Below are 12,391 nucleotides of genomic sequence, written 5' to 3'. Positions count from 1 at the left end.
GAGAGGTGGCAGGGTTAGCCCAGGTCTTTTATTGCCCTCCTGTCTTTCTCTCCTGCTCCTGTAGCCTCCCCCACGCCTCCCACTGCTCCTGATGTCCTGCCAAATTTGTATATCCCTTTAATCGTGTGAGTCGCCATGTCAGCAGCACTGTATAAACCCCACTGCTTTGTCTTGCTTCTGTTTGTCATCACACCGAGACTCTGCCTCCTGCCATCACTCTGGTCAAAGATCAGCTATCTTGGAATTGCAGATGCTTAAGGATGTCCCAATGTTGTTCTTTTTTTGGGGGTTTTGTTGTTGTTTTTGTGTCTTGGATCTAAGTTACTTATTTATTTTTCCTCATTATGCAGCTGCACAGTAAAAACCTGCTGTAAAATGAACTCAGAAGTACATTTAATCTGGTAAATATAGCAATCAAGACCACTGGAGAGCTTGTGACACTGAAATAGCTCGGTGTAACCCCAGTTTCTTCATATTTTTCTTTAAACATCCATGGATGGAATTTGAGTCTAGATCAGTTCAGGACATTCCTAACAGCTGCCATCTCCCTCATGACTATTTTTAGCTGCTCCCTTCTTTAAACTTGCACGAGAAACAAGTCATTGGTTGCTTTAGCATTTTGCATCATTGATTGCGAGATGGTGGGGAGGGGAGCACATTACACGTGTCATCATAAACAGAGAGGCATTGCTTCCTAGGTAACATTTAAAGGGTTTTACTGTCTCTGTTGCTTGCCTCAGTAAACCTACATGGACTGCTGTCCTCAAGCGACAGCATGACCTCCCGCTGCCCTCTTGCCCTCATAATCACACAGCTAGATGCTAACCGGCTCAGCTCAGCTTTAGAGCCAGTGCTCTCATGCTTTGGCTGTTATTCGGATTTCTGCTGGTTTAGATTTAATTCCATTCATGCAACATCTGTAAACACGCATGCAGGATGCTTAATTTACTTGGACCTGAAGGGAGAGTTTGAGTGTTTTGTTCTGGTGAGATGGTGAAATTTGAATTAACTAAATGTTTTTTCCCCTTTTTAAAGAAGTTTAAACTGAAGTCTTACTTGATTCTTTTAAAACGGCATGCCCCCCTGCTGGGGTTTAGGGTCTCTGTGGGGGTAGGATGGGCAGAAGGGATGGGTGGGGTATGGAGTGAATCTCGGTTAAGTGAATGTGATTCAGGCAGGGAAAATAAACTAGAATTTCATAATGTAATCATGCTGATCATTACAAATCTATTTGGATTTCTTTATTTATTTATTTTTAATCGTTAGTGATTGACAACAATTGAAGTGAGTGGTGTAAACCTTTTTTGTTTTTGCCTTCTGAAGTCAGGAAATGCCAGGATCACTGATTTAACTTAGTATGTTCAAAGATAGAAGAGGGAGGGTTTTACTTTTCTTAAAATAGACTTTGCTTAAACAGAGTAATCACGTCTGTTAGGTAATTTTAGAGGAAAAATGTGCCAAATGAAGCACTTTCATCAGCAATTACACCGTTCTGTTGTCAGGTTTACTTGAAAAAGTGCAGTGTAATATTATACTGCGCTAAGTCTAGACAAATTAACAATAGAGAGTTTTATAAAATGTTCAATAAGGATGGATTAATTGGAATACAAGAACAAGGGCCATCAATTATAATTAGTTTAAGGACCCCGGTCTGATTGGCTGGAGGAATGCAGGCAAACAGGACAGGTGTAGTGATGTTAAAATCTGAAATAAGGCGAGGTGTGGAAAAATGGAAATGATCATGAAATTTGAGGATGAATAATGTTATTCAAGAGGAATGAGAGACTGTTCTTTTGTTTTTGTTTTTAAGGAAAGTTTTACTTTCCTGGGCTTCCTGAAATGATCAGAGGTAATTGGATGATTGGATGAACCTGCTACAGTAACTATACATGTATATATGAATCATTATGAGGGGTCGTAACTCCAAAACTGACTGGAACCAATGGTTTAATGTAAATGGCGTACTGTATGTTTCTGTTTAATCTTAAAAATTCATTAAGTATGCACTAATGTAGTTAAAAATATACAATAATAATTGTAATAATACTGCTAATTTTTCTTATTAAGTTATTGCTCAGGGTTTTCTGTGGTTTCGGTATCACAGTAAGCTAGAGTGAAATCTTTACCTACAAATATTTGGGTGTGCTGGTTGAATCTCTTTGAAGAAACCCTAATAATTGCTCCTTGTTTGCTTATTTTCCACAGAGAACAACAAAGATGCCCAATACCAGAAGGTGAAGGTAAAGGCAGAACCCATGGAGGTGGACCCGCCACCTGCAGACCTCACCCCACCTGCCTCCCACATGCTAGCCTTCAGCACTTTAGGGGCGAGTGAGAAGAGCGAGCCAATGAGTAACCTCCACGAGACGTTGGCATGCCCCCAGAAAGATCTCTTCTCGCAAGACATATCGGTCAAAATGGCCTCTGAACTATTGTTTAAATTGTCAGGTATGCTACCTCAGGCTGGTCACTCACTGTTTACTGAGCCATAGAAGATCTACAACACACACACACACACACACACACACACACACACACACACACACACACACACACACACACACAGGAGCATCATGTTCTTTTTTTCTCCCCTCAGCACTCTGGTGTAAACCTTGGACAGTTTGTGATATTTGACCATAAAACCTACATGTTTCCATTTCCATCCTCTGGTGGCTCTGTAGTAAAGTCAGGATGTAATGACTTCCTGCTTTTTACCTGTATGGCCATGAAAGTGACATTGAAGCAGCAGACAGCTGTTTGTATTGCTAGATGAAGACAGAGCACTGACGTGTATTCATGGCCCCCCAGAGAAAAACCAGGTGTGTGCATGTGTGTATGTGAGAGATGAGGTTTGTAGCCCTGGGCTGGGACCCAGGGCTCTATCCAGGTTCTGATTGCATCTCTTAAATGCTGTACAGAGACACAAGCTTGTGTAAATCTTTCTTTTTCCTTTTTTTTTTTTTTTTTTTTTAAATTCTTTTTTGCTCGTCTTGCTCTCACACATATTCACAAATTCACACATTGCCAATCGTTCTTTCCCACACACTCCTGCACACCTTTACACACTCACACAAGGCCCCATGGGGAGTGGTGTCTGCACAAATGCCCCCTCTTCTCTCTCTCTCTCTCTCTCTCTCCCTCCCTCCCTCCCTCCCTCTCGATTCGTTTTCAGACATGCCGGCTCAAGCACACTTGGCTGCACACGCTCCCCCTGCACTTCCTCTTCCTCCCTCCTTCCTTCTCTCCCTTTACATTTCTCCCGTGCGGCATCTCCATGGCAACGCGGAAAGAGACCTCTGTCCTTGGCGAGCAGTGTGACGGAATAGGGTGTTTTGGGTAGGGGGTGGGTTTTGGTAGTGGTGGTGGTGGGTTGTAGCAAAGGCGGTGGGTGGCTGAGGATAAGGAGGGTAGGGAGGGCAGCGGGGGTACGGAGTATGCCCACCCAGGGAGGCCAGGCCATCACTAGCCTGGCAACAGCGACGACCGCCCGCCTTAGAACTGGGCTTGAATGTGAGGGGGACTGGAACAGAGTGGGCTGCTGTCACACAATGAGCAATCAATATGAATTACCCAGAGCAGTAGGACCTCAGAGACACATCAGTAGCAAGGTCGCTCTGAACACCGAGATGATTGCAGCTTTGAAATTCACTTCAATGCGTTGCCTTGAAACTCACACATATGGCTCCGTTCTCAGGCATTTTGTATAGTGCTCTTTACTGCCAAATACTGAAACAGCCATGATCCGTGCGCACATTTGCTGGGCACCTAGTGTCCAACTTGATAATTCTTGCTTTACTTTTAAGAGATTTCCTGTACTGTAGTGCTGTAGGATTCTCAAGGTTTTTGATTTTTTTTTTTTCTTTTAAGGAGGGAAAAAAAGAATCTTTGCTCTTTTAGTACATTTATATTGATATTTCTTATTACTAAACAGTTTCTCGGTGGGAAAAAAATTAATAGCACCTTGCTGTGTTTGTGGGCGAGGGGCTTTTTACAATTTGGGGCAAATAAATATTTGCCAGTTTAAAGAGTTTACTTTGTCACTCAGTGTATTAAACTGCCTATTTACAGATGGGTAAAACATTAGAGGATAAAGCTGAACCATTAACCTCCAACAGTGAGCTGTTACACTGTGGGGGGCTTTCTGGGTTTACTTGTTCCCTCAGACTCATGTGTAAATGCATAACTTATTCTGTGGTCTCATTGTTGCAGTGATGAGGCATTAGCAGGTTCGTACAGCGTGACGGTGCCTGCATCCATTGGGCAAGAGGTGGTCACTGAATGGTTGGTTACATATGGAAGTGTTGTGAGTCACATTCTGTGAACTTTCCATGCAGCAAATCTCAATTTAGTTGAACACCGGAGGAAGACTTTGGTGTGGAATGTGTGCATACAGTGTAATACAGTCGAATATTAAACATTCCCATCTTTTTCAACCTTCATGTTATTGAAGGTGATTCAGCTCTTGTGCTGTGGTTTGAGTCCATAGGTGCAAGAGTAGTGGTGTTGATTTAGATACTAAAATGTTGACAGTTTTTGTTTCCCCCCCCCCCCCCCTACATTATCATACAAGAGCATGACCGTACACCAACACATGTGTCATCTGGGTAGGCTAATGCATATCTGGGCAGCCGTGCACATTGTTATTTTTAATTTTTTTAAATGCTTGCAAATTGGTGTTGTTGGGCGAGCTCGTGGCGCAAAGGTCAGCAGACCCGCTGGAGAAACTCCCACTAATCCAGATGGCCAGTGGCCTCCCTACTGGCTGTGGCAAACCTGCACTTTACGTGAGCACAGCTTAACTTGGCAGTCTGGCCATAAGTTCACTTGCCGTTGTCCTGATTGTGTCACAACCGATCAAGAAGGAAAGTTAGGACAGCGCTGTTTAATTATTCATCCGATGGCTTGATCTGTGTGATTCCTCTGAATAGCAGCTCATGTGTCAAACTAAGATTGTCTGGGATGTTGGATAAATCTCTGCACATGTTTCATCTCTGTGTCACTGTCAGACAGCGACTTACGACCCACGGGGCGTTTTAGGAAACTTGCCGACTAACACTGAGCCTAAATGGACAGCTTGTCACCGGTCCCTCAAATTTGAGCACAGTGGTTTGACAGAAAAGATATCTAAACGTATGGTTTATTGTTTTTCTCTCCAGAAAAAGTCAGCAAAGCCAACAACCACAAAGACAGTAACATGGTGGGGATAAACAGGTAAGTCTGTAAATAGACTGTAAATACACGTGTTTTTGTTCAATGTCTGATCAGTAATTACATGGCTTGAATATTGGGTTGGTTTGATGGCCGTGTAAGTAGGCTGTGTGATTTATTTCATGTCTCTCCATTTCAGTCCATTTCTGGACGAGTGCTTCAGACAATCACCCTTTAACTCGCGCTCCAAGAGCACTTCGCCCGCAGAGGCCAGCTCCTCTACCAGGGTACCATTCAACGGTGAGACACGTTACCGACACACACTGTGGGCCAACATCATCACGGGGAAACACGGACATGTAGATAAAAGTTAAAGATGCGGGATTCGAGTTCTAGTGTTTTCAATTAGACCTAAAGACAAATTTAAAAATGATAATTTATATGGAATTTAAATAATTGATCACATAAAGAAAAGTAATTTGCTTATTGATCGAGAATGAAAATCATTGTGGCCTCAGCTAAAAAAAAAAAAAATCAGCGAATTGATCGGGTGTCTTTGTGTTTTGTTACGAGAGAAACTGGACTAAAAAAAGTCCTCCGCAGCTCGACAAAATATGAGACTTAATTAACTGCCAGGACTCGGTATCGCTGCATCATTCATGGTCTTTAAAGGTTCCAAGTCTTCATGTTGTTCCCGCTACAGCTTCGGGAAATAATTGATAATGTGGAGTTGCTCATTACCTGCTTTCTTACAATATACAGTATGTCCACAGATTAATACTCTTCGTGTGAATACAGCACACTCACACACACACACACACACACACACACACACACACACACACACACACACACACACACACACTGTGGTTAAACCACTCCTCTCACCTTTTCATATATAGAGCTGCCTCAGGCCCTTCTGAACTCTCGCACATTTCCCCAACCTGAAGGCTCTGCTCAGGGCATCCCCTCTCTTCCCCTCTTTCCTGGCATCTCAGAACTTCCCTCCTTGTTCCTTTGGCAGTAAGAGATCCAGAGGTTAATTAGCTTGTGCCAGCTTTGCCTGTCCCTCTGCCAGTTAATGAAAATCTGATTGGCTTCTGGGTGTCAAGAGTGTCCTGAAAGTTAATTCGCCCAGCCCACCTCCCCCTTTCCCTTGTGTGTTTAAGCTTCACATTCAGCCTCTGCTGCCTTTTCTCTCTCTCTCTCTGTTTTTTTTCTTTCTTTTACAGTTGTACCATTTCTCTTTCCTCCCTCATTCATTGTGTCCGCGTTTTATTGCGTCTCCATTGCCTTCGATCGGTAAGTTTGCCCACCGCAGCTGTAGGGAGGCAGACCTTTAAACATATTTTCAGTTCATTGGTCGGTGAACTGCCATCTTTTCCCTGCCACTTTGTGCCACCTTTCCTTTATAGCACAGATGTCACTGTGCGGTTTTGATCCTGCGTCAGCTGTCAAAGGCATACCTCGAGTCTTTGTTTAGCACTCCTGTGTAATATAATGATTATACATTCCACTGGACTCCACTTTGTTAAATACAAATAACTTTTATAATGTAAGTTATAAATAGAAGTGTATAGGGGAAGACAGTATTTTCCTGGAAAATGCTGCCATTCAGCTGCTGTGGCCATGAGAAGACAAAAAGAAAAGATGTGCCGCAACTTATAAAAGGTGATCAGTGTGTTTTTGTTTTGTTTTTTAAGTCTTTAGTTTGCCCACAGTCAGAGAGTTTCACTAAATACCAGAGATGTAAAGTTTTCTGTTTTAATTTAGTCTTTTCATAAAATTCCTCAAATTTTGGTTCTTTTGGGGTTTTTCCCTATAAAAATATGTAAAAACCAATGAGCAGAAAATGACACCTTACCAGTATGAACAAATGTCTTTAATTCTTTTGTTTGTTATTCACATGACTTGGTCTTAAATTTTAATAATTTTTTTAATTTATTTTTTAATTTGAGTGTTTAATCTGATCCAATCAACAGCTAAAATTCCAAAATTAGGTTGGTTTTTTTTGTTTGTTTGTTTGTTTGTTTGTTTTTTGAAGATGGACTTATTCTGTTTGTAGATCCCAACTTCAAAGTTTCCTTTAACATTCGATTTAGACATACTATGGTCCGGTCACACTATTGGGAAACAGTGGTTAGAGACCGCGTGGTTGCTTCAAAGATGGGGGCCGAGTCTGTGACGGCTCGCTGTCAGTTGTCATCTTCAGAGCAACTTTGTTGCATCAAAACTGCAAATAAAACCGAGGCAGCTCTCAGGTTAAAATTGAATGAGGTCAAACCAGCTCTTATATCCAATTGCAAACTGTAATACAGCCTTTAACTGTAATAGACACACAAAAAATAAAAATCACAAAACTGTTGCATGTACATACACAAACTCAGGTTAACCGCTTACACATCATAGGTTTGAAACCGAAATTCCTCCATAGACAGTGATGTACTTGCTACAAGACGGCGACTTAACTGCAAAATGATACCTGCACTCTGCAACATTACTTATATAGGAATATAACCAGCTGAGTCGATTCCCTCTGTTGGAAGAAGATGAGTTGCGCCTGAGCGTGCAGTCTGATTCAGATTAATTGCAACATGTTCGCAATCTGTCTGCGTTTAGAAATTAAAAGGAAGTTACTTGCAAACCTCCAATCTGAGTTATTGCATCCAGTTCAAGTTGACCACAGCTGTTTGATACAGGTTGCCTCTCACCAGGCGACCCATGCAGTCGCCTTGCAATCCAAAGTCATTATCCAGACTTGTAAGTAGGTGACTGAGCCTTTAAACAGCTAGTTGATATCTTATTTGATGTCAGTGTAAGATAACGATTTTTCTATGAAAACCTGCATTTTCAATTTCACGTGTGCGTGCGTGCAGTTTATCCAAACCAGTTGAAATTTCACTTGATCATTTTTAATCAGTATAGATCCTCCGGCTTAATATATAGTGTTCAAAAATTAAGGACTACGCTAAAGCACACTTGAAATAATCAAGTTGAAAATCATGACGGACAAAAGACCGGATTCAAAATTACACCAAAAATCAAAATGAAATTGTTCCAGTATTTTTTTTATTTTTTATTTTTTAATGGCTGCACTATTGTTGTCATCTACAAACTACACTTTAATTTGTCCGTCCACCCCCTGGAAAAAACAAACAAAAAAAATCCATAAAAGAACTTAAAACCAGACTGTGAACTGCATAACAGGCGACATAACGGCTTCAGCAGAGCGTCTGTAGCACAAAAATGCTCTCCATTATGAAGCAGCTAATGGAGCAGCTATCATGCAGAGATGAAGCTGAAAAGTGTGAGCATTTCCCTTTAAGCAAGAAAGAGAGAATAAATGAGTAGGAGTTAGTGTGATACCAGTGTGACTTGAGGAGTTCGCTGTCTCCTCCCTCCAGTCTGGGGTTTAACACAATCCTTCATTTCTTGTTTGCGTCCCTCTCTTCTGCTCTAATAGCACTAATTAAACCATTAACCACTTGAAGGCCCCTACACCCTAATTGGCTTAATCATCAGTGTGTATGCCGGGTCATGGCCTTGAGCCTCTGCTGTCTGGATTCTCATCACTCTGTGTGACCAAAACCATCCCCGAGTCTCACTTGTGTGAGTCAGGACAAGTTAATGCTTTCATGGGGTATACTTTAGCTTTAAGACATAATAAAGATTAGGATTTGTACAATAGGTCACAAACTGCGAATGAGTTTAAAAACCGATAGATGCAGGTAGATTCCAGCTAATGCAGGATGTCACCTTGAGGACTTTTACTGTGTTTATGCGTGTGAAGAAACACAAAGTCACTCGTTATTAACGTCACTAATGGTAGGTGTTGCTTGACACCGGCCTGCATGCATTTACCATCGTATTCCAGCCTCGTTCATCCTTCTCTGTAGCAGAGCGGTGAACGGGAAACAAGTATGATTACACATGTTCTCCCCTTTTTTTTTTTTTCTTTTTTCAAAATTGATTAAAGGTAATTAAATTCACAATGGGTTTCATGTTGTTTCAACATGTGACACCTTGCCTTTAATTCTGTTTCAAATTAGTTTTTTTTTTTTTTTTTTTTTAAAGGTCCAAACGAGTTCCAGACTGTTCTTTTAATCTATTTTTTACTTGCAGTCCCAAACCCAAAGCGACATTTTCGGATGTTTTCACATTGTCTGATCAGCAATCCAGAACTTTCCTACCAGAGGATATTTGACATTTCTGCATGTTAATCAATTTAAATGTTCATTCAGACAGTTTGACCTCCAGTTTAAAAACGATCTGGATGAATCAAGAAACTCAATCTGTAGTCAACTCCTTGAATCTTGAACACTTCCTTAGAAATACTGTCAAATCGTTATTTCACGAGTGGTTCAAGGTAGGAGAATTTTTTTTTTGGCTTGAATCAAGTTTTATAAGAAAAGTAATTGTTTTGATAGAATTCTGTATCTGTTGTCTGGATGCATCTATTGTCTGGATTCTCTGCAGAAAAGTCGAGCTGACTGTGCGTGATCTTGCTTTGACAGTTCCGAAACTCTGCGAGGAGACGGTGTGACGCAGATGACAGAACATGAACAAAGATATGCTAGATAAATTCAGTAGTTTGCATATGGAGGCTAGAGAGGCGATTTTTAAATGCGTGAAGCTGTGTGAGTCACTGCAGCAGCAGTGAAATGTCCTTTCACACCAACATCTGTTCTTTACCAGTTGCCACTAAACATGCCCCCAAAATGCCACAAAACAATCTTTGCTTTTTTTCCCTCATTGTGGTATTCAAACCCACACGAGTAGCTCATCGGCTGGCTAGACGGTATGTTTTAGGACAGCCTTTAAAAAAATAAAAAAAAAAAATAAAAAAAGTGATAGCGAGCAGTTGTTAAATATCAACAGTGGACTGAAGTGCACTGATTTCCATCTGCAAAGAATCTAACTCTGAGCTAGTGGGAGGAATGAGCAGCATTTTTTCCTTTTCTTTATCGTCATTTTAAAAAAGAGAGACTAAAGAATTTTTAAAGATGCCTTTTTCACCTTTTAATGTCTTGCACATAGAAAGGTTTTGGCCAAGGCTACCTGTGTAGCCTGTTCCCTGAACAGCATAGACATTTGTAAATAAAATTTCTGCCTTCATTCATGGTAGTTGTACACCACAATGGGGTACATGCTTTTGCGCTCGTGAATTACTCCTTGCTCTATTCATATGGTGGGGGTTAGTTCAAAGCTGTAACTTCTATTCTTCAGCATCTGTCAAAGCAAGTGAAAATTCTCAGTGTTATTCTTTTTATGTCTTTCCTTCCATCCTCTCCCAAATGAAAGAGGTGAAATACAGCGAGGAGAGTTACAGTGGTGTGCTTGTGCTGCAGGCTTCAGAGCAAAGGACTTGTGCTTGCTGTTGACATTAAGAATGCATTTAGACTGCATCCCACCTGCAGGCTAAACAATGAGCATCTGTCAAATGGTGGCAGACAGGTTTCACTCTCGTGGGTTAGCAAATTAGCCCGCGGTGTATCAGTCGTCTGCTGTTCAGACGAAGGGAATTAAGACTTTTTCATATTTATATGCCTGAAAATGTTTTGATTATGGGGCATATTTTCTCAAACAAGCCTTTTTTACCTTTCAAGCTTTTGGCTGTCGAACAGATTTTACCTTACAATCATCAAAAACGTGAACGCAGATTATAATTAAAATGCATTCGTAAAGAAGGAACTAACAAAACATGTCACCATTCTGTTTCATTTGCCCCGTTTCTTGTCCTGGTGGGTGATGGGTAGGCACACACAGGCACCTTTATGAATGTGAAACTATGTGAAATTATTACATTAGATTAGAAAATGTTTATGTACCCTTTTAAGAGCCAAATACTGTGACCACCCCTGCTTAACACACCTTTTGCATGCTGTAAGTGTCGTGTAGTATCTGGTCCCAAGATGGTTGCAGCAAATCCTTTTAATTCAATTCAAGTTTATTTATATTGTGCCAATTCTTAACATTTGCCTCAAGTGCTTTACACTGTAAGGTAAAGACCCTACAGTATTATGGAGAAAAAAACCCCATGAGCGAACATTTGGCAACAGTGGGAAGAAAAAACGTATTTTTAACAGGAAGGAACCTTCAGCAGAACCAGGCTCTGTGACGGCTATCCTGCACATCTGGTTAGAGCATAAGCTTATTGCAGCATAACTATCCAGACCTAAGCTTTATCAAAAAGGAAACTTTTAAGCCTAATCCTACAAGTAGAGAGGGTGTCTGTCTCCCAAATCCACCCTGGGAGTTGGTTCTACAGGCAAGTGGCCTGATAGCTGAAGGCTCTGCCTCCCATTTTACTTTCAAAAACTCTTTGAATTACAACCAAGCTGAAGGTCTGAGAGCAAAGAGCTCTGTTAGGATAAGTCTTTAAGATATGACAGCGCCTGATTTTTCAAGACTTTATATGTGAGGAGAAGGATTTTAAATTAAATTCTGGATTTAACAGGGAGCCAGTGTAAGACGTTTGAGTTGGAGCGCGCATTGTTGGACTCGGCTGAGTCTTGTTCAAGCGTGTCCCCTTTAAAGCACCTTGAGGCAACTGTTTTTGTTATTTGGAGCTATATAAATCAAATTGCATTGAATTAAATTTTATTAAAAGCCTGTCAACATTATACTTTAAGCTGTCAAGAGATTTTTTTTTTTTTTTTAAACCCAGTTGTCGTGCCATGGTCACCTGGTCACTGTTAAAGCTGAGAAACTTTGACTCTTATCTGATGACTCTTAGGGACATGGGCCATGTTTTGGAGCTGCTGCTGTACCCAGAGAATATATGGGCCAAGAATTTTGCTCAGATGTAGTTGTTACTACAAACTGCATTCAAAAAGCTTCCTGTACCGCAGTCTGGATATTCACTTTCAAATATGCAATTATAAGGATAATTCAGTGCACCAGATCATGTTTCCTGCATTCAATAAATTGACCTGCAGAACCAGCCTTTCCCTAAAGGTTTAATATATCTCTGACCATGACACATGCTGCTGTTATGAAATATCCAACATTGTTTGTTTCACTGTGGAGTGAGAATAATGTTTTGGCTCATCAGGGTAAATTTCAGGACGGCTTAGATTATGTCAGCTGGATGCAGGAGGGCAAAAAATGGCTGGCATTGTTCTGTCCACAGTTCAAAAATAAACCTTACATATTTAAATTCACTAATAAGTATGAAAATTACAGTGTACACGCAAGATGTCCTTTTACTGCTGCTGTTTATCCTGCTGGGCTGCTGTTATTA

General features: G+C 40.9%; 1 protein-coding gene across 1 annotated transcript in view; it reads left to right on the top strand.

The window, feature by feature from the left end:
* Nucleotides 1-12,391, top strand: part of znf827 (zinc finger protein 827) — a 75,302-nt gene that overhangs the window by 46,519 nt on the left and 16,392 nt on the right. The window contains exons 6-8 of the mRNA XM_080881648.1: nucleotides 2,206-2,448; nucleotides 5,157-5,211; nucleotides 5,348-5,448. Coding sequence (XP_080737774.1) covers nucleotides 2,206-2,448; nucleotides 5,157-5,211; nucleotides 5,348-5,448 — 399 coding nt within the window. The remainder of the gene's footprint in view (nucleotides 1-2,205; nucleotides 2,449-5,156; nucleotides 5,212-5,347; nucleotides 5,449-12,391) is intronic.

The sequence above is a fragment of the Rhamphochromis sp. 'chilingali' genome (assembly GCF_963969265.1).
Source record: "Rhamphochromis sp. 'chilingali' genome assembly, chromosome: 4".
NCBI lineage: Eukaryota > Metazoa > Chordata > Actinopteri > Cichliformes > Cichlidae > Rhamphochromis > Rhamphochromis sp. 'chilingali'.
Note: the sequence above shows the minus strand (reverse complement) of the source record. Positions and strands in the feature narration are given on the sequence as shown.